Source organism: Schistocerca cancellata, chromosome 1 (assembly GCF_023864275.1).
Source record: "Schistocerca cancellata isolate TAMUIC-IGC-003103 chromosome 1, iqSchCanc2.1, whole genome shotgun sequence".
In the NCBI taxonomy this organism is placed as follows: Eukaryota; Metazoa; Arthropoda; class Insecta; order Orthoptera; family Acrididae; genus Schistocerca; species Schistocerca cancellata.
This window is the reverse complement of record NC_064626.1, coordinates 305,219,131-305,240,100: the sequence shown is the minus strand read 5'-3', so window position 1 is coordinate 305,240,100 and position 20,970 is coordinate 305,219,131. Positions and strand designations below refer to the sequence as shown.

Genomic DNA, 20,970 nt, shown 5'->3' with positions numbered 1-20,970 from the left:
TACATTATTTGTTATGATCTTCTTGCCTACAAGATGTTAAACTTCAACATTTCTTCTTTCCTTCTTTTTCAGGAAGAGATACAGGTTTCAGACCCAACTTGACACACTTTTAATCTGCCAGGAAGTTTCAGAACAGTGCATTTTCATTTTCAAATCAGCCTGTTATTCATTCCTTTGTACACTGATGGGCCAAAACATTATGGCCATCTGCTTAAATGCTTGTTTGTCCATCTATGGAACAGAATACGTCATTGATTCTATGTATCAGGGATCTGACAGTTTGATGGAAGGTTTGTGGAGTTATGCGGCATTAAGGTGTCTATGCACAGATTTCATAATCTGCATTATTGCATGCCCACTGATTTGCATTCATGGTGATGGTGCCCAGTAGCGACACAGATGGGTTCCATAGGATTTACATCAGGTAAATTTGGTCGCCGGGCCATCAATGTGAGTTCACTGTAATGCTTCTCAAACTACTGTAGCATTGTTCTGGCTCTGAGACACAGATAATTATACTGTTGAAAGATGACATTGCTGTCAGGGAAGACGTAAAGCATGAAGGGATGCAGATGGTTTGCAGCTGTCACCGTGTCTTCGATTACAACCACATGTCCCGTGCAAGACCAGTAGAACGTCTCCCATAGCATAATACTGCTCCCACCAGCCATGTCTATGACACAATGCAAGTTTTGAGCCGCAGTTCACCTCAATGACAGCGTCTGTGGAGATGATCATTGGCCTAGAGTAGCAAAAATGTTATACCAACACGTTTGCATTGATCATTGGTCAAATCCCAATGGTCTCATGCGCACTGCAATCACAATTGATGATGTCATTGGGTCAACGTGTGATCAAGTAGGGATGGTCTGCTGCATACAATACAATGAACAGTATGCTCCGAAACACTTGTGCGAGCCTCAGCATTTTGCTCTTTCACCAGAGTTGCCACAGATCACCATCTGTCCTGCTTTACAGAGCATACTTTATGTTCTGTGAAGAGTTGTGGACATCCAACCATTTAGTGCCAAGTGGTAGTTTCACTGTCCTTCTACCTCTTTTCATAGGTGAACATTCGACCAGCATTGCCATTTTCAAAATAATCCTTCACAGTCTCTATGTATTAATAATCTCAATCGATTTCCCCATTTGCAGCTCATATCTTCACTAGGGTGATCCCCTGTTCGTGTCGCCTCTGCTTAAATACTTCTGTAGCTGTGTCATGTGCCCACAATGCCACCAAGTGGCATCAAATGTCACAGTGGGCAATGGCCATACTGTTTTGGCTTATCTGTGTATGTTGCTGTAATCATTTTCAAACTCTGACTTCAACAACTCATTTGATATAGACGCCCCCCCCCCCCCCTTTTCCTTCCCCTATGTGCTTTCGAACACACGAATTATAAATGTTATGTATATGTCTTCCTGCCTGCTTATATTTCCATGTTTCTATACTTACATTTTGCAATTTATCTGTTGAAGTGTGATGAATTTTCCTCATCTGCTTTCAGGGTGGAAAAAATACTGTTCCAAGAAAGGAAAATTGTGGACAGATGAAACGTTCGAGGTTATCTATGCAGACACCTGGAGGGACAGACATTATGAATGCAGAAGGAAGTAGTGACCAGTGTGGACTACAGCCCTTGCAGGCAGAATCTGTTGCTAACAATTCACAATATCAGAAGGGCAGAAATGACAGTAAGTGTGGATTCCCCAACAGGCGAACATTGACAGCCCAGCACTCTAAAGATGATGCAAGTATACAGCACAGTAGTGGAATAAAGCATGAATTAGGGAATTGCAAGGCAGCCACTGATACATTGGAGCATTTTTCTGAGTTACAGACACCTGAGTATACAAGTAGCTCAGCATCTCTCAATGACAAAGACGGGGCAAGCTATGCTAAGGACAAGACATCATCTGCAATTCCAAGTCTTAGTTCTGTACAAGAATCAATGTCTCAAATTAAGGTTGAGACTGAAATGGACACCAGTGAGATGAATAATACTCAGGAAACGCTGGATGTTTTTGTAGAATCTGATTACAAATCATCAGCGAGAGTTTCTCACTCCAGTAGCGCTAATGAAAAACATCAGTTGTACAGTAATGAAATGGATGTTATATTGGGTACGTTCTTCATACAGATATTTATTACTAAACTTGATTGTTATAGTTCTTTTTATTAGTATCATCTGATGTATAATACGTAAGTAGAAACTAGTTTAATTTGATCTTTTCTAAAGAGGTAACACCTGAGGATCCATGATGTTCAGAATGTACCAGAGTGCTGTCAGAATTCTCTCAATCACTACCAGCCATGACCTTAAGTCATATCCAATGGCTTCCCACACCATGACATGAGGACTGAAACTGCTGTGCCTCTCCAAAATGTCGGAAGAATGGGACCTCTTCCCAGATCACCTCCATAACCGCCAATGATGGTCATCCAGGGTAATGCAGAACTGCAGTTCACTTCTGAACGCATTTCAATGCCATTCATCAGCAACCCATGTTTCTCAGTCATACCACCACCCAAAACACAACCATATGCATTGTGGTGCTAATGGCAGCTAGTGCGAGGTACGTCATTCCCTAGTCCAGCTTCTGCTAGTTTCCCACCAGTGGTATTGGATGACACAGAATGTTGCAGGGAATTAGTTACATATTCTTGGATGACAGGCACAGATGTGAAGGAGCTATAATACACTTGGTGCACAGCATGACAATCCTCCCTTGTGGTCAACTGTAGCTGACTGGAACATTGGTGACGATGATGCCTTCCTTCATGCTCCCAAGCAGCCCAACTTTAGAGCATTGTCTCATCCAAATGCCTCACAAATCTGTATGTTGCACAGCTCAACCAGCTGGCCAATGAAGACCCGTGATGGAGCCCCTTTCAAACTCTGGAGTTGATAATGCTATCTCACGCAAGTACTTCACATCTCCTTGTCCTTGACAGTGATCACTCAATATCTGACGTAGTTCTTGCACAATATGTGCCCTACCAGGCGTGGTAACAACACTAAACATAAACAACACTAATGCACTCTGTAGCCGTTCCAGTTGTCAGAGAGAAATGCAACTCTAATTATGCACATGCCTGCCAATTGTGTGTATGTGTACAAAGTTATTTTCGCATCTGACTACATCTTTTGAGTGCTTCGTTGTTTGTAGTCAGGCAGTTTTAAATTTCCTGAAATCACTTCAATGAAATGTTGACATGGTTTCTTTAAATAAGTCATGGCTCCATTCCTGTCTCACCCTTGTCCAACCGAACTTTTTCCTCTAATGATTAAGTTGTCATTGGGGCATTTAAATTCTGATCTTCATTCCATGACAAATTATCAGTGTGACACAGAGATTAGCAACTAGTCCTTAATATAGAGAAATATTAAGTTAGTCACTTTGTTTGGACATAAATATGTAGTGTCCTCTAATAACTGATGATGTGTAATTGAAGTCACTCAGGTCATGTAAATATATGTGAGTAGTATCATACGTAGGGCTGTTTTAAGGCCTAAGTGACATAAGGGGTTATTTGCAGTGCCAAGCTGAAAGGGGTGCCAGGAGTACTGAACTGCAAAATTTGTTTATAGGCTTTATCATATTTAGTAGTGAAACTGATGTGGATGAAAGTGTGTGTTAACAGAAGTGAAAACAATCTAGTGAACATGGGTCCACAAATGAGCCATTTCTGAGATAATTGCATGTATGTGTTCACAAGCCGCCACTGACTTCAGTATCAGATATTGCCATAGTTTGTATAAATGTATGAAACATTTTTATTTAATCCATATCTAATTGAGCTTCAATTTCACTCAAGACCTACCTTAAGCAGAAATACAATAATAATTCAATGCATTACACATTACAGTTTACTATACACTTGTACCTATAAAGCAAGTGTTCCATGTGTCATCCTCACATTTGTAGGCAATACTGCACTCATCTCTGCAATGAGTTTCAAATTCTTCAATCTCTGCAATGAGTTTCAAATTCTTTCAAACATCTGATCATCTCTTATATCTTGAAAGAATTGTGCAGTTCACTGCTCCAGTACAACTGTATTGATGAGAGTGCTTTACACTTCACTTCTTAGATGACCTCAAAACAGACAGATCCAGAGAATTGAGGTGAGGTGACTTCGGAGGTCAAACTGTAAGCAGTGCTCAACCTATCCATCTGGGACCATAACAGCGCATTACATGTCATCTTAAATCATCAGTAAATTGTACTGGTTTCCCATCACTATCTACAACATTTCCCAACACTGTGCAAGGAAAGGTAGGGCATGAGGAATATTTGAGTCCAATTATGTGGAGACATAACTGAAAAAGTTGTGTTTTAAATATATTTGTACTACCTAGGAAAATATTTGTAACTGAAGTCATTGGGAGCTCATAACCGGACATTCACAATTACCTTGCAAACAGCTCGTATATGGAGCCACATTTACTGCAATATTTTTGCTCCTGCTATCTTATATTTTCACACAATTTAGTTTTTGCAGTTTATTGTTATCCACTCTGTACATACTTAATTTAAAAAAATATTATAATTTATATAAATCTATATGTATATAAAATAAAGTCGTGTTAGTTACACTATTTATAACTCAAGAAAGGCTGGACCAATTTGGCTGAAAATTGGTAAAGAGGTAGCTTAGAACCAGGAGACAGACATAGGTTACTTTTTATCCCGTTCAACTGCTATAAAATGTGGTGTAACAAAAATGCATCTGGCATGGAATAACAAAACGTAAATGTCAGCTAAACGATGGCGGGACCGTCTGAAAATTGGCTGAAAATTGGTGGAGAGGTAGCTTAGAACCAGGAGACGGACATAGGATACTTTTTATCCCGTTTGACCACTATAAAACGTAGTATAACAAAAATGCATCTGGTATGGAATAACAAAATGCAAATGTCAGCTAAACGTCACTATAAAACGTGGTATAACACAAACGCATCTGACATGGAATAACAAAATGCAAATGACAGCTAAATTTCTATGGTTGAGTATCAGTATATATCATTAATTAAAAATTTAAAGATATAATTTGTATTTTCTTTGAATCATCATTAACAATGCCGCGACCAAGACAATTGAATATTTCTCAACAAAGCCGTAATGCAAGGATACAAAACATTGCAAATGAAAGGACTGAAGAAGAACAACAAATTGCCCGTGAAGAGCACCGCGTTAGTATGGCTCGACTTTGTGCTTCTCAGTCACAAGAGCAAAGTGAGGCAGCCCGTGAAACGGCTCAGTTGGCAATGCAAAATGCCAGTACTTCCAAGATCAATGGCTGCAGATGAAATAAATGCTTTCCTCAAATCATCAAATCTATGGTGCTATGTGAAGAAACTTCAGCTGACAACAAACATGAGAGTTTCGTTGCTTAATGATACATCTGCTGAAGATTTCTCTGAGCAATTGCTTACTATCGGTAATGGTCGAGTACCTGTCGAAGAATCGAGCGGATTGATTTCATTTCCTCATAATTTCTGTAACTTTGTCTCATCAAAAGGCAAACTTATCAACAAGGTATTCCCAAACATCATTACTAACTACAAAAGTAATGAATGGTTGAGTGAGCGAGCAATTTTAGCGGCTAAGAATAAAGATGTAGATGACCTAAACTACATAATTCAGAATGAGATCATTGGTAAAATGCATTCATTCAAATCTATTGACTGTGTAACAAATGAAGATGAAGCCACCAGCTATCCAATTGAATTTTTAAACTCCTTGGATGTGCCTGGCTTACCACCGCACAATTTACGCCTAAAAGTTGGCTCTGTAGTAATCATGCTTCGAAACATAAACCAACCAAAACTGTGCAACGATACACTTTTGGTGGTAAGTAAATTGATGAATAATGTTATTTACGCGATGATACTCGAAGGAAGAGGAGGAAGTTCTCATTCTGAGGATCCCGATGATCCCAACAGGTATGCCATTTGAGTTTAAAAGACTTCAATTTCCAATGTGTCTTGCATTCGCCATGACCATTAGCATATCACAAAGCCAATCCTTGAAAGTTTTTGGTTTAAATCTGGAAATCCATGTTTTTCACATGGTGAATTATATGTGGCATGTTCACGGGTCGGAAGGCCACTGCGTTGTTTGTTCTTGTGCCTGATAATAAAACAAAAAAGTCTTGTATCACAAGGTACATATGTCTAGAGTGGAAGCTATGCACCAAAAAACATAAAGAATGAAGAATCATTAAAATACTTAATTTTTTTATTTGTATTTCCTAATAAAAAATTGAACTTAACATCCAAAATCTGATTATTTATTGGCTTTAAGGCAGAACAGAGTTCGCTGGGTCAGCTAGTAAATTATAAATATTGTGTGTCCCACAGTTTTGTGCAGATATTTCCATCTGCTGCCATTTTGAGAAATTCAGCTGTTTCATTTTCATATGTAATGTACTGAAATCAACAGTAATGAAAAACCTTGCTGAAATCAACCAATGTAAAAATGATTGTTTCATACATGCCATGGCATGTTTGGTATCACCAGTTGCTCTGATTAATGTAGCTGCTGTGCTGTGTGTTTTCAGAAACCATATTAGTATGTTTTATGAATGTCATATACTCTTTCAGCTGTTCGTGAACAATGTATTCCAATGCTTTAGATGCTGTGGGTAATTTGCTGATCAGCTTGTAGTAGCCTGGTGGGTTTGGGTGATCATTCTTGGGTACTGATCGAATTATACTTTTCTTCCACTTCATATGACATGTATCACTAACAAGATAGAGACTGAAGAACTCTGTGGGAACTGGGATATTAATTTTTAATCCTGCCTATGCTAACTCTGTTATTACCTACTGCCAAAGAGGGGTTTTTTGTGATTACTTTCTGTACTGTGTGTATGGAAATACATCGGTTTTGTGGTTGCTACCTTGTGACTGATAATTTATCATAGCTTGAGAGCTGACTGCTGTTGAGAAAAAGTTGTTCAATTTGTCTGCCAGAACTTGAAAATCAGCTTCAAACTTTTCCTTTCCTCTGCCTATATTGCACAAATTTTTATTTTATTTTATTTTTTCCCCTGCAATGCAGCAGAATTTGACCTTCTGTCTACAACAGACCTGGAATGCCTGATTTTGGCAATGTGCATTTTTTGCGTCACTTTATGCTACAGCCGCCTGTCTAGTTCATAAATTTCAATTGCTGGATTTTTCTTGATTTTTCTATGGGCAGAGTCTTCTTTATTCATCACCTGGCGTAATTTCATAGTCAGCCATGGAACAGGAACACTCTATAATTTCAAAATGTACCAGATGTAATCTGATGCTGTATTTAAAGCCATACGAAATATATAAATAAAACTCTATAATTTGACTGAATGTTTAAGGACATAAGGTGCATAAGTCTGCAACTAAATTCCCAGGCTTTACTATCAAATGTTCAGGGTGACAGCATGTGATGGATTGGATCCAGAAGCATTGTTAAGAGTGAAATAATCTATTTATATTCTCTGCAGAGTGAAATTTGAGCTGCAGATCAGTATTTGTGTCCCATATAGTAATTACATACTCATATTGTGAGACTTACTAGTCAGACAAGGCTGACTGGAAGATTGATGCCATGTTGATTTTGGGTCATTTATAGACTTTCTACTTTCCTGTTAATAATTTCTGACTAGATACATTTATTTGGAAGAAAATGAACTCTGCTTCTTCCATCATTAGCATCCGAGTTAGATCTACATCACTACTCTGCAATTTACATTTAAATGGTTCCATGGTTCTCGGGTGTGCTGCCGAACCCGGTGGTCGAAAGTCCATGAAATTTTGGCAGATGACAATTTCAGACTAACGAAGTCTGATAGCAGAGCTGCGACCCCTTGAATCTGCCATCTATGAGAACAGATACAGCAACTGACAGATTCGGATGGCCCTCCAACAAAAGAGCTCCAAGAAAGACATGGAGCTTCAACAATGACATGGAAGGTGAAAACTAGGTAGAAGAAGATGGCTTACCACTGTGACATTAACCCATACGTCCATCCCCCTATGCGGTGCTTTAAGTGCTGGAAGTTCGGGCACATATCTTCCCGCTGCACTTCCAGCACCACATGTCGAGACTGTGGACATCCACTGCACCCAGATACTCCATGTGTGCCATCTCCAACTTGCATCAACTGTGGAGAGTACCACTCCACACACCTGCTTGCCAGAGTGCCCAGTACTCCAAAAGACCACTTTCATACCATTTGCTGGCAAGGTATAATAAAAAATTGGCAGACCACAGCGAAAACACCACATAATGCCAGTTTTCTGCTCACCAGCCAAAACTTGAGGTTTATCAGGGGCAGTGAAAGCAGACCTGGGTCTCAAAACACTGGAGGCATATCAGATTCCACGTGAATGTGGAAAAACTTATTTTGGACAAACAATCAACACAGTTGAAGAACAGTGTGTAGAACATTAACATTACACTCACTTGCTGCTACCCAACAAGTCTGCAATAGCAGATCACTGCATTGACTTTGCTCATAAAATGTATTACCAACAAATGGAAGTCCTGGGTACCACCAATAAATTTTGAGACTACATTTCCCAAGAAGCAATTGAACATGATGTGACTGATATCTTAATCAACAGAGACACTAGCTTCCAACTAAACAAGGCTTGCAAATCCTTACTTAACTCCATGCAAGTTATATATGACACCTGAATCGGAGATGTAATAAGGGTAGCAGGTGGAAGGCAACTGAGAATTTCCCCTCCACCATTGCAGCTGCACACATCCTCATCACAAAGCACAGTGTGGGCCCAGTGAGTCCTGAACTGTGTAGGTATAAATACTGTGAGCCCACAGCAGACACTTCATTTCATCAACACTGCCTGATGATGGCAGAGTGATTGTCTGCTGAAATATCATGGACTTTTGACGATCAGATATGGCAGTACACCCAAGAACTGTGGAAGGAGCATATACACTAGGAAAACCTCAGACTACATATATCTAAGTGTTTGGTAGGGGTTTCATAGAACCACTTCCAGAACATATCCCTACCTTTTCACTATCGAAAAGCACGTCACGAAAAATAAGTACCTAAATCTTTGTGTGTGAGTTATTATTTCACTTACTTTATTATAATCGTCTCTTTAGGTGGGAGTCAACAAAATACTTTGGCATTCAGGGGAGAAACTTGAAAATTTTAATTTTGTGAAAATATACTGCCACAATGAAAAATGCTTTTGTTTCAATTATTGCCACCACGACTTGCGTATCGTATCCATGTATTTCTCTCCTCCATTCTACAGTAATACAAAACAAGTTGCCCGTCTTTGAACTTCTTCAGTGTCCTCTGTCACTTCTGTCTGGTAAGAATTTCATACTGCATAATAATGCTTCAGAAGAGGATGAGCAAGCATAGTGTAGAAAATCACTTTAGTAAATTTGTTGCATCTTCAAAGTGTTCTACCAATAAAATGAAATCTTTGGTTTCCCTTACACACATTTTCTATGTGAAAGTTCCAGTTTAAATTGGTCACAATTGTGCTCCCTAGGTATTTAATTGAATCAACAACCTTGAAATTTGTCTGATTTATCCTGTAACTGAAATTGAACAGAATTTTTATTTTAGTAGTCATTTGGAGAACCTCATGTTTTTTCTATTGTTAAGGGTAAACTAACACTTTTTGTATCATGCAAGTGTCTTGTCTGCATCATTTTCTAATTGATTTGATTTCTTGATGATAAAATGACATCATCTGCAAACCATCAAAGAGAACTGCTCAGGAATCTTCTAAATTGTTTACATAGATTAAGAACAACAGAGGACCTTTAACACTTACTGTGAAACCTCTGATACAATTTCAGTTTCACTAGATGAATTCCCTTTATTTATTACGAACGGTGACCCTTGTAACGAGAAATCTTGACTCCAGTCACACAGCTGAGATGATATACCGTAGGCACACAGTTGGATAGGAAGCAACATGTGATGTGTGTTAAAAGCCTTCTGGAAATCATGTAAGATAGGTATAGCCCAAGGAGATGCTTGTTTGGTCATGTGTTCAACAGAAGAATTATGTGGAATTTCAACTGGTAGAACACGCTGTAAAATGCATTAAAATGAGCCATTAATAGCTACAGATCGGTATGAGTGACAAGCAGTTCACTGGTGTGTTCTATTGTGACTGACTGAAGACTTACCTGTGCTGCCCTTATCTCAGGAGACTGAGGGAGGAGGGAGACAATGATCCTTATTTGCTGAAGCAGATTTCTGTTATGGTTGTCCAGGCTGTAGACTGTGATCATCTGCAGGCTTTGGTAAATGAGGGACTGGCTAGTAAGGTGTATCGAAGAGGAGTGCACTGTGCAGTGACAAGGAGTGTATGTCAACAATGTGGAGTAATAGATGCCATTGAGAGTGCTTCTGTTTGCCTTAATCAGCGATTAAGAAGTGGCAGAGGGAAAGCTTCAAATAAAACTGACTAAAGGATTCAGAAAAAAACTTACCCTGGAACAGAGGTAAAACATATAAAAACATAAACCACAGTCAAAGAAGTTGATAGTAGTTGTGAGGAAAATGAAAACTATATGGTCGAAAGAGCAGGTTGAGGAGATTGGTGTCAATATAATAGGTCAATACTAAGTAGAATGATAGTTGTAGAATAAAATGAAGTATAGCAGTTGAGGAAGCTTTAAAAACACAATCAACAAACACTAAAGTGTGATTCATTGTGACTCACAAAAATTCATTTAATGTCTTTCTGTTGGGATATGTCTCATATAAAATCTTCACTACAATCTTGCTACTCTGAGTCACTACACTTTGCAGCCATATTTGTGAGATGACAGTATTTAACAATTTTAGTCTTTTAGTGTTCACTGACAGTACTTCCTGTCTTGGTGAATTTCATTCTTTAGCTAAACATTCCCACATTTTTTTTCTTTTATATGAAAGAAATTGAACTATTGTGGGCCTGAGGTTTGTGGTTCCTGGCAGCCTGCGTCATACTTGGTGGCTTCTTTCAACATCAGTCATGTTTACCTCCAAACGAAGCTCCTCACACACAACCATGATGAACAAACTGTCTCTGTACGTGTGATCACTTTTGGCCACCCGGAGCATTCGGTAATTTTATGGATGTGTGGTGTCTGTTGCTTCAAAAGAACAAACACTATGCGCTAAGCAGTGGCAGGAGGAAACACTTATAAATGATATGGAAATGTGCAAACTTTTGGAGCCAGTGGCTCCCATTTCTTGCAGAAAGGCTTAAGGTAAAGAAGGAGAGATGAAGGAAAAGGACTGGCAAGGCTTAGGAAATGAGAAGAGTTATGGAAAATTCATCAAGAACCCTGGGCACGGGGACTTATTGGATGGATGAGAGGGAAAGACTTGTTACCTGCACTTATTCACTGCAGGCATCAACAGTCAATCTTTCTATCGCATCCCTCCCAGTAAGTCTCCCCTGGCCCAGGATATGTGTGACTTTTCTGTAACTCTCCCCCTTGTCAGTCCTTTTCCTTCATCCTCCTTCTTTTCCCATCAGCCCATCTGACAGAAGATGGAGCCAATGGCTCCAAAAGCTAGCCTACTTCCATATCCTTTATATGTGTATTCTCTTGCTGCCATTTGGTGAGTAGATTCTTTTTTTTTATCTATCCACCCTACATTATATTTTCAGACATTGATTATTGTCATGGAAGTAGCTACGTTGATTGAAAGCTACCAGTTTAGTGGCTAGGAAATGTTTGAATCCTAATAACTAACTAGATAGTAGTATAGGTTAATACACTTATGATATCTTTTCATTTGTCATAGGAATAAATGGATATCAACAAAAATTTGACACTGTGACAAAATGGACCGTTTGCTGATTCTTCATAAGTAGTGAAGTACACAGCATATCTTTCTTCCTTTCCTCTTTTTATGCAACAGCTGATGTGCTCTATTCCAGTAATCATTATGTATGGAAAATATATAAAATGTGTACCATTCTTTGGATAGATATTATATTGTGCATTTCTAAGAGCATTAAATTTATAATTTAGGCTAAGCATAAAAACTGTGATTGAATTTAAAACAACAGCTATAGTTAGAAGGAATCATGAATTTATGTATACTCTTACATACTTCTATATCGACAATGTGACAGTTCACTTGCTATGTTTCTCTTGGTCCAAGGCTCTTAATGAAGTTCCTGCACTGCCATAATCCATCACATGTATGATTGAGGAAGCAGGCACTAGAGTTTCATTCTGGAATATTGACAGATGGATCCCTGTTTGGCCATCCAGATATAGGTTTTCCTTCCTTTCTTGAAAATACCATGATTGATTTTCTGCACTACCATGTCCAATCTGGACTGTGCTCTACTTTTAATCACCATGTCTTGTTTTAATTTAGCAGGTGGTAATTTGTGTAGGAACAACTGCTTACAGAATTGCAAAACACGTTATTTGCCTTATTCTCTTTAGAGTTTCATGCCAAAGTAATATTTACCTATATTGTTTAACATGAAATGAAGTTTATCGTGCATACTTTTAGGAATTTTTTTTCTGTAGAATGTAATAAAACAGTATACAGAAACGTTCAAATTTTCAGTAACTCTAAATGTCTCATACATTGTAAATGCACAACATTTTTGAAGCAAATTACGATCGGAAGGATTCTGATAAATATTGTATCAATTACTACAAAGAAGACATTGTATTCTTCACTTACAGTATAACTTTCCTTTATTACTTTCTAAAATTATTAAACACAGTTTAAGGATATGTTATATAACAACAACTTAAACAGGATAGTCATTAATCATTTTTGTTTCAGGGCAACAGTCCCCTCCTTCAGATGACTCTGGTGGAAGTGTCTGTAACACAGACAGAATGCAACATAGTTCAAACACAGCTTTAACCAGTTTGAAACTGAAAGCTTCATCTGGCCAATTTAGTAAATTCTATCTCCCAAATCCCACTACAAGCAACACTAGCAAGCTATATGCCACATGCTTTGTTTGTGGTAAACAGCTAAGCAACCAGTATAATTTGCGTGTCCATCTGGAAACACATCAGAATGTTAATTATGCATGTAGTGTTTGTAGTCATATATCCAGGTCACGAGATGCTCTGAGAAAGCATGTATCTTATAGGCACCCTGGTGAAGCTCGGGAAAAAGTGGGTTTTGGGGGTCTTATAAAAGATGCTCGTATTTCTGGAGGAAGTGCTTCAAGCACATCAAAGAAATCTAAAATAACAGATAATACTGAGGATGATAAACCCGTCTCAACATAAAAGATATATTTCTGGAAACAATATATCAATACTAGTATAGATGAAGAGTCTTGATTGCAGGAAATTACTATTTATTGTTGTATATAATTTACTTGGAATCTGTAAAAGTCATTTTCAACAATACCAAATACATTTCCTTGTTGGTTTTAATGTTAAAAAGAGCTTTATATGTTAAAGATTTTATGTATACACATACAAACTAGTATGTCATTGTTTTTAAGCATTTTAGCATAATGTTTGGAATGCTTTAATAAGTGTGTGTGTGTGTGTGTGTGTGTGTGTGTGTGTGTGTGTGTGTGTGTGTTTTGAAAAGATGAAGTGTAAGTAAAGTTTGAATATGAATTCACCAAAGTGTTTTTCCACCTTTATTATATACAAATATATTCTAAGATACTGATATTCACAGCTAACAGAAACAAGAGTCTTTCATTCGCACTTGTGCCTTAATATATCTGTATTTTACTGTAACACCAAAAACTAAATGAAAATGTTATTTTCTCTGTAAATTTTTATGAAAAAATATTACGCTTAAGAGGTAATAGTGCCTACTGTGCAATATGTGAAAGTACCTGTGGATTAAGCCAAATTATTAAATATTTTATAATAACTAAAATCATAATTTTGTGAGTGACTGGGAATGTTAACCAAGAAAAATTATTTCTTGTAGAACTGCTGTCATATGTGCGACTTATTAAATTATCCTCTTTACTGTGAGGTCTTGCATTAAGAGTGTTTGTAATGTTATTAGTGGACAAAAATGTATAGAATTATAAAACAAAATAGCCTTAGGTACTTATATTGTCTTCAATCATCATTGTCATTCTTGTACAAAGTTTTTTTTTTTTATACTGTTCAAGTAGATAAACATCAAAAAATGTTTTATGTGGTAGTTGACACAGACATCATAAATTCGTACATCCTTTAAAGGACAGGAGGGGTTGGAAGAAGTGGAATGATTGAATAAGAAACCAATACTTGGGGTGAACAGACATACAATGGAACAGGACAAATAAATTAAAAAGGCCATTCCCTTTAGTTTAGGAGATGAAGGAATACCTAATTCCAAAAGCTAAAGTTTATGTTGATTTTTATTCATATCTGTTGTTTCTGCCATCTGATATGTATTACTTGAGAAGACCTACTGCAGTCCTTGTCAGAGTGCGAGCACCATTGTGTTTACATTTGAGAAAGGGATAGCAACAGCATTACACTTCATTATCCGTACAACTGAAGTACCTTCATGCACTTCACTCATATCTGCCAACAGTTAAATATTCCTCACAACTTTCTCTTTGGTTTTTCTTATCCCACACTGCCACTTCATCAGCGTTTATTCATGGTATAACATTTTTAAATCTATTTCTTGTCCAAACCATTGTCCATTTGAAGTAAATCCATTTGAATAAATATCTGCTGTAGTATACCATTTTCACAACTATATTTTGATGTTCACGCATCATGACTCATAGTATCCAGCAAATTAAAATCAAATTGTCTAGATAAAATAACATACTATCTTTCCTTGTTTGAAGCCCAGTTCTGTGCAAAAATCTGAGGCATTTCCACAGAGCTCATATTTAATTACACTGCTTATAGTGTTACAAAATTTGCCGTTTAATATCACAGTTATGCATATTTGAGCATATTGCATATACTTCTTTGGACTCAGTTCTCGAATCCTGCTTCTTTGATATTACATCCCTCTTTCTGTAATTTTCACAGCTTTGACCTCCTCAACTTTAACATTTTGGAAGCACATTTCCTCACCTTCTCCACTAGAGATGTCATTTTTTCCTTCTCATCATCAATTAATATAATGACAGTAGTAGAAAGCCTGTCCATATACATATTTCTACAGTCATTTTCCCACATGTTTCAAGGAATCTGCTTTCAGCTGGAACATTACAGAACCATAATACTTCATGCTTTAGCAGGTACCACAGTCCACTTTATCAATAAATAGAAAAAGAATATATTCTATATTAATTTTATTATAGCTCCTTTTTGGAGATCTTTTTGTTTAGAGATGCTATTGTAATAAGGTTGATATGAATTTGATTGGTGTTTGTGAAATTAAAAATGTAAATACAGAATGATATTTACTTTACATCTGTTATTGGAAAGGTCTATATATAAAAATATTTTTAGATCTATTGAAGTGCGTGTAATCTGCATTATACACAGTGGAATACAGTAATTGTTATAACATCTGCAATTGAAATGACATTCACACCAAATATTGTCCTGTTAGTGTGTTTAATTTTCATATTTTGTAGCTGTACATATATTGCATTATATGTCAGTGTTTGCTGTTTGTACTTTTTTGTGAAAAATGTGATTGTAGATATACAGTTACAAGTTCCTTGTCACGCTAGTCAATTTTAGTCAAAGCTGCCACACTGTGAACTTTAGTGCAAGTCTTTGTCCCTCTAATGGGAGTATTCATTAATAGATATGTATCAAGAATCAGTGCCTTATAATGTTTTAGCTAAATGACTGAAACAAAATATAATAAATCCTAGTCTGATTTATTAACACCATTGCATGTTATTTCTAGACACTGCACTCTGTGTACTATATATTTCAAGCGTTGCTCAGTTTAATTTTATTGTCACTAAAGTTTGTATTACATATGTTGTTATACATGAGCTTTATGTGTTACCTGGAGAAATATCTTCTCTGCAGAAGCATCAGCCATGTGGCTAAGGTGGTAGAGTGGCTGGGAATTATATCACACTTCTATTAATTCATTTAGATTTGAAGTACTTGGCCAGAAACGGCTCCAGGAAGACCTGTGGTCATATAACCTTCACTTCATACAAATAGATTTTTGCTTATTACTTGATGTGCCACAGGTTTTTGTACCTGGTTACCAATGTGAGACATAAATTGAGACATTGGCTTGCACAATCAATGTCAAATACTATGTTCACTGTTTATTTTTTAGAAAGTCACCACATTAATTAGAGTTGTATTTTACTCATTCTCTCTATGATCACAGTTTCAATTTGTGCTGTATATTATTTTATTATGGTGTGACAGTGTGAATTATCTCTAGGTTCTGTAAGTATATGGAGGAATCAGTGCGAAATTGGGTTCTGAGGCTAAGTTCTATATGCTTTACTGTCTGCAGAAACTATCTTCTATGTTTTCTTTCTCGGATGTGTGCGCCTACATAAGCCTGCCGAAGGGGGAAAAGTAAAGAAGTTGCCTAATGCAGCTCTGTGCATCCCCGGAAGATACTTCACTTATATTACAAAAATATAAATTAGAGGTAGCTATGTTCCTTGAATAATTGTTTCATGATATTTGACTGAAAAACAGGTTTATTATCTCTTAAAACAAGAAGAAAAATTATCTTCCCCTTAGCTAGTCTAATAGTTGGCTGTTACACTTAATAATGAAAGTAGAATTGTAAACTATAAATAAAAGTAGTTAAATGGGCTTTCAGTTTATGACTACTCCACATTAAAAATAGAGAGCAAGTACTTTAAAGTACTTGAAGCATATTAAAGTAGTGCACAGTCATATTTCTTTCTGTACTTACTGGTGTCTTTTATCCATGGTAGACACAGTACCTAGCAAAGTGACCTTTATCTTTTCTCTTTTCTAAGAGTCTGTCCCCTACCCAATTGGTGTTGATTCTGTTTCATCTTTAACTGCCATGGAAATTTTGTGAATTACATCAGTGGTCCATCTTACCTCTTCAAATCCATCTACAACCTTTATTATTACTATAATTATTATTATTGGTATTGTTATTATTATTTTGCCACATTGTGCAAGATGTTTTTAATGCCACATGTAATATTAAAATTATTTTTATTATAATAACTGCTGTCACTGTTACTCTCCACCCTCTACCACCGCTACAACTACAATTGACAATGGACATAGAGTTCTGTGCAACTGCGAGACACACTTAGACTTGAGATTGACAAAAAAAAATTGCTAACAACTGAGAAGAGAACCTGTGATAGTATTCAAAGTTGCATGAATTTTTAGGTTCATAATGTTCTTATTAGTCACATACGGTACTTCAATACATTCTAAAGTCAATAAATTGCTAATTGTTACTCTGCTTCCATACAAATGTTTCCTTTAGATACATACCACAACTACAATGCATAGCAACAATTTCAAATATATCCCCATAAAATGTGAATATAAAATTCATCTTCATTCTTAAAGACTTTATCCTTAATTGATTATCAGCTTTTTATTTCTTTTTCATTTAGTGAATTTGTCTCTTCTACACGTCTGTCACCAAAATAAGCATGGTTTCTTTAATATTTGGCTTAGTTCTCAGTGAAATATGCTATGTACTGGAAAAAAGGCTTTGTTGCCATGTCGTTTTACTTGTACTTCACATTTAAAATCTTTGATCTTGTTTTTCTAGTTGCCTCCTTTTTTTAATTTCTTTGTCACTGTATTCTAAACGTCATCTGATCATGTTCTATAGAGCTTTTTTATCTTTGAATATAGGTACACTCAATTAGATTCAGTTTGCAAATCTGCTTCAGTCTTTACTTTCCTGTTTCAGAGAAACAAAAAAAAGCTGTAACAGTTTCTAAAGTTGGCTAAATGTTGAAGATTTCTTACACTCTACATTGTGTATGTTTAAATTTTCCTGTGTAGTGATACATGTCCATTTCCCTCATGCAGCTTTATAATATTTCAAATTATTATTAGTGGTGTTCACTTTCAAAGCAGCAGATTCTAGTCAGAAAATTGTTGCATCATTGTGTGAAATTGTCAAAATTCTACTAATTGCTTTCTTACATTTAGTTTAATTTCTTTCATAGTATTTGCAGAAAAGAACTTCATGATAATTTGTTCCATAAGTAACTGTTTGCTGTAATGTAGATGACTGCATTGTCTTTGATGAGCAGTGAGAAAAACAGTAGCAAATCACTGAGTATTTACAGACATGTTATATACGTATATGATGGACCATGATTTTTGTTTTCCTAGGTAAAGACATTCCCTTGATGGACAGTTGTATAGTTCGCAAATTTATTATTTGAAAACTGAAGCAAGGTTGTTGGCAATAAAGAAATGTGAAACAGGAGAGGATAAATACAAGTGAGGGGTGTATGACCTGTTAAAGGGAAGGAAGAGACCTTTTTACTACATGGATCTCCATCTTCCTCCACATTGTGAGCAACATAACTAGTGATATGTCTTCCCACCATTCAAGTAGTCAATTTTAACAAAAAATCAAAGTTATATTTAGAGTCATTCAGTATTTTTCATGAACAGTGAAAACTTATGAGGATTAAGGGTTATTTAAATTATACTTCTAGAGAAGAGATTGATATCGTGTAAGCTGAAAATGAGTTACACGTCTTCCTCACATATTATATTAATTACATAATACATACATATGTATAATTTTTAGAACTTTGTTAATTTTAACTAGTACTTGTATTGTTATGAATTCTGCAAATGCAGGAAGTATCTTATTATAATGCAGTGAATAGCTGGTTCTGGGAAAATTCATATTTAATTGTTCATGCTTTGTGTATGCTTAAAATTAAGTCTCAAAAGTTGTAGTTTTTATTGCATTTTATTATTCTTCACTACCAGTCTTGTCAATCTCAGCTGCTTTAGAAGGTTGCTCCCTCATTTATGCAATCTGCATAGTACTGATTTCTCATAATGAGATATCAACATGAAAATTCTAAAACAAAGTTAGTAACCTATGACTTGTGTGTGGCCTAACAAAAGTAACTATAATTTACATAGTCCACAATATGCTCAATTGGTCACAGATGAATACAGGGAAAAACTAGAAACCAATATTCCTTGATTTATTAATAAATTTTTATGCATTACAGTGTTAGCCATCTTCAGAATTTGTATATAAAAATGGATACAAACATATGGAGGTGCTTGGGGCAAACATATAACAAACAGAAGATATATCAAATAATTACAGCTAAGACACATGTAGCAAAATGGAGCCATACGGTACACGAAAACTAGAAACATCCAAATTTTACAAAATATATCTACTTCCCTGGTTGAGATAAAAAGCAGAGGATTACATATTAACATGGTTGTTTTGCGACAAACATGTGCAGATTGACAGAATTCAAACTGTGAGTACAGAGAGTGTCATCACTAAGTGGTGCCACAGTACAGTCTTGCTGACAACCAGTGCCACCCAAGAAGAACAAGAAAAATACAGTTAACTATTTATAACTGTAAAATAAGATGTCAGTGACATTGTATAATCTGTATGAATAAAATTGAACTAGTGCAATGGCCAAAAAGTTAAATTATTTTAACATATGGCACATAATTGGCCAACGTCTGAAACATTTATGAAAAGAAATACTTTATTACTAAGTAGCATATGTACAGTGAATAGCTTCAGAAATATGAATTGTCAAATTATGATAACAATAAAAAAGCTACCTCATATACAGCCACACATACAAACTAATAATACCATTTAAAATATAACTGGATAGCAGTATTAAAACAATAATAAAATTTATCAATCAAAGTTAGAGGTAACTGTGTAACTTTAAAACGTACCTGAATACTTTGAATTTTATTGTACCACTTTTTTTAATTTAATTTAATTTTTTTATAGATATGCCCTGGAGGGAGGGGAGGAGGACAAAGAGATGAGGGAGGTATAGAGGGAGGGGTGTGTGGGGGGGGGGGGGATGGGTAGGTGATGGGCAAGTAATAACAAAAGATTATGGTTATATCAACAACAATTGTGAGTGGAATGCCCATAAAATATAACAGCAAAAACCATGACAGTTCTGTATGCTAGCTGTACGTGCCTCCACATATTTGTATTATAGTTGTATTTATTTTTTATATAGAGATTCTGGCGATGACTAACACCAAAATGTGTGGAAATGGATAAATAAATGAGAAATATTGTTTTCTAAATGTCACTGCATTGCAATTCCTTCATCTGTGACTAGTTCAGCAAATTGCAGACTGCATAAATTATTCACCATAGTCACCTCCATGCTGGTTACCTTTATGACACGCTTTTGTTGTGAAAAGTAACTATGGTTGGCAATGACTTTTTGTTTATTAAAATACATTTCTGTTTTATTTGACACCACAGTTTTGATCCGGATAGTCTGAATAGTATTTTTCAGGCACAGTAATTTTTTCTATAGTGGATAATGCAGAAAGAAGAGAGAATGTATGTCATAATCACACCCTCTTCCAAAACTGAATTCATGGAAAAGTTCCAAAAGCGTTTTTAATATACACTGTGAGTGGAAAGTGGCTTAAGATAAAAGCTATAAGAACTACAACGAGACATGTTGTTTGGGATTTGTGAACTTTTCTTATACCTTACCATTTGTTTTGATGTCCATATATTTTAACTGTATAAAAATGTTTATAGCCCGATTTTGTAGTATACTCTTATCCCTTTTATGGTCCTTCTTCCCAGTGACTAATATCTGATGCTGATAAAAAAAACCAAACTACTTGAGTGAATGAAAGTAATTGGTTATTTAATATTTGTATTTTCTAAAAAAACATGTTCTGTTCAGGAATTGTTTAAGTGGAAACAAATTCACTTACGTGGTGCTCTTTTATGGGGGGGGGGGGGGGGTTATGAAAATGTAATCCACAATATCTCAGGAATAAAAACATTTTTTTTTTTTTTTTTCACTGGAGATATATAATTTAATCATAAGTGACATTAAAGCTTTGGTA

The 20,970-nt window shown here is 36.1% G+C and overlaps 1 protein-coding gene across 2 annotated transcripts in view; it reads left to right on the top strand.

Moving 5' to 3' along the window:
- Window positions 1-19,769, top strand: part of LOC126172583 (protein abrupt) — a 133,753-nt gene extending 113,984 nt beyond the window's left edge. For both annotated transcript variants that reach the window (XM_049920894.1, XM_049920895.1), the window contains exons 4-5: window positions 1,512-2,127; window positions 12,806-19,769. In XM_049920894.1, the coding sequence (XP_049776851.1) occupies window positions 1,512-2,127; window positions 12,806-13,266 (1,077 nt within the window). In that variant the 3' untranslated portion in view covers window positions 13,267-19,769. The remainder of the gene's footprint in view (window positions 1-1,511; window positions 2,128-12,805) is intronic.
- The last annotated feature ends 1,201 nt before the right edge of the window (window positions 19,770-20,970 follow it).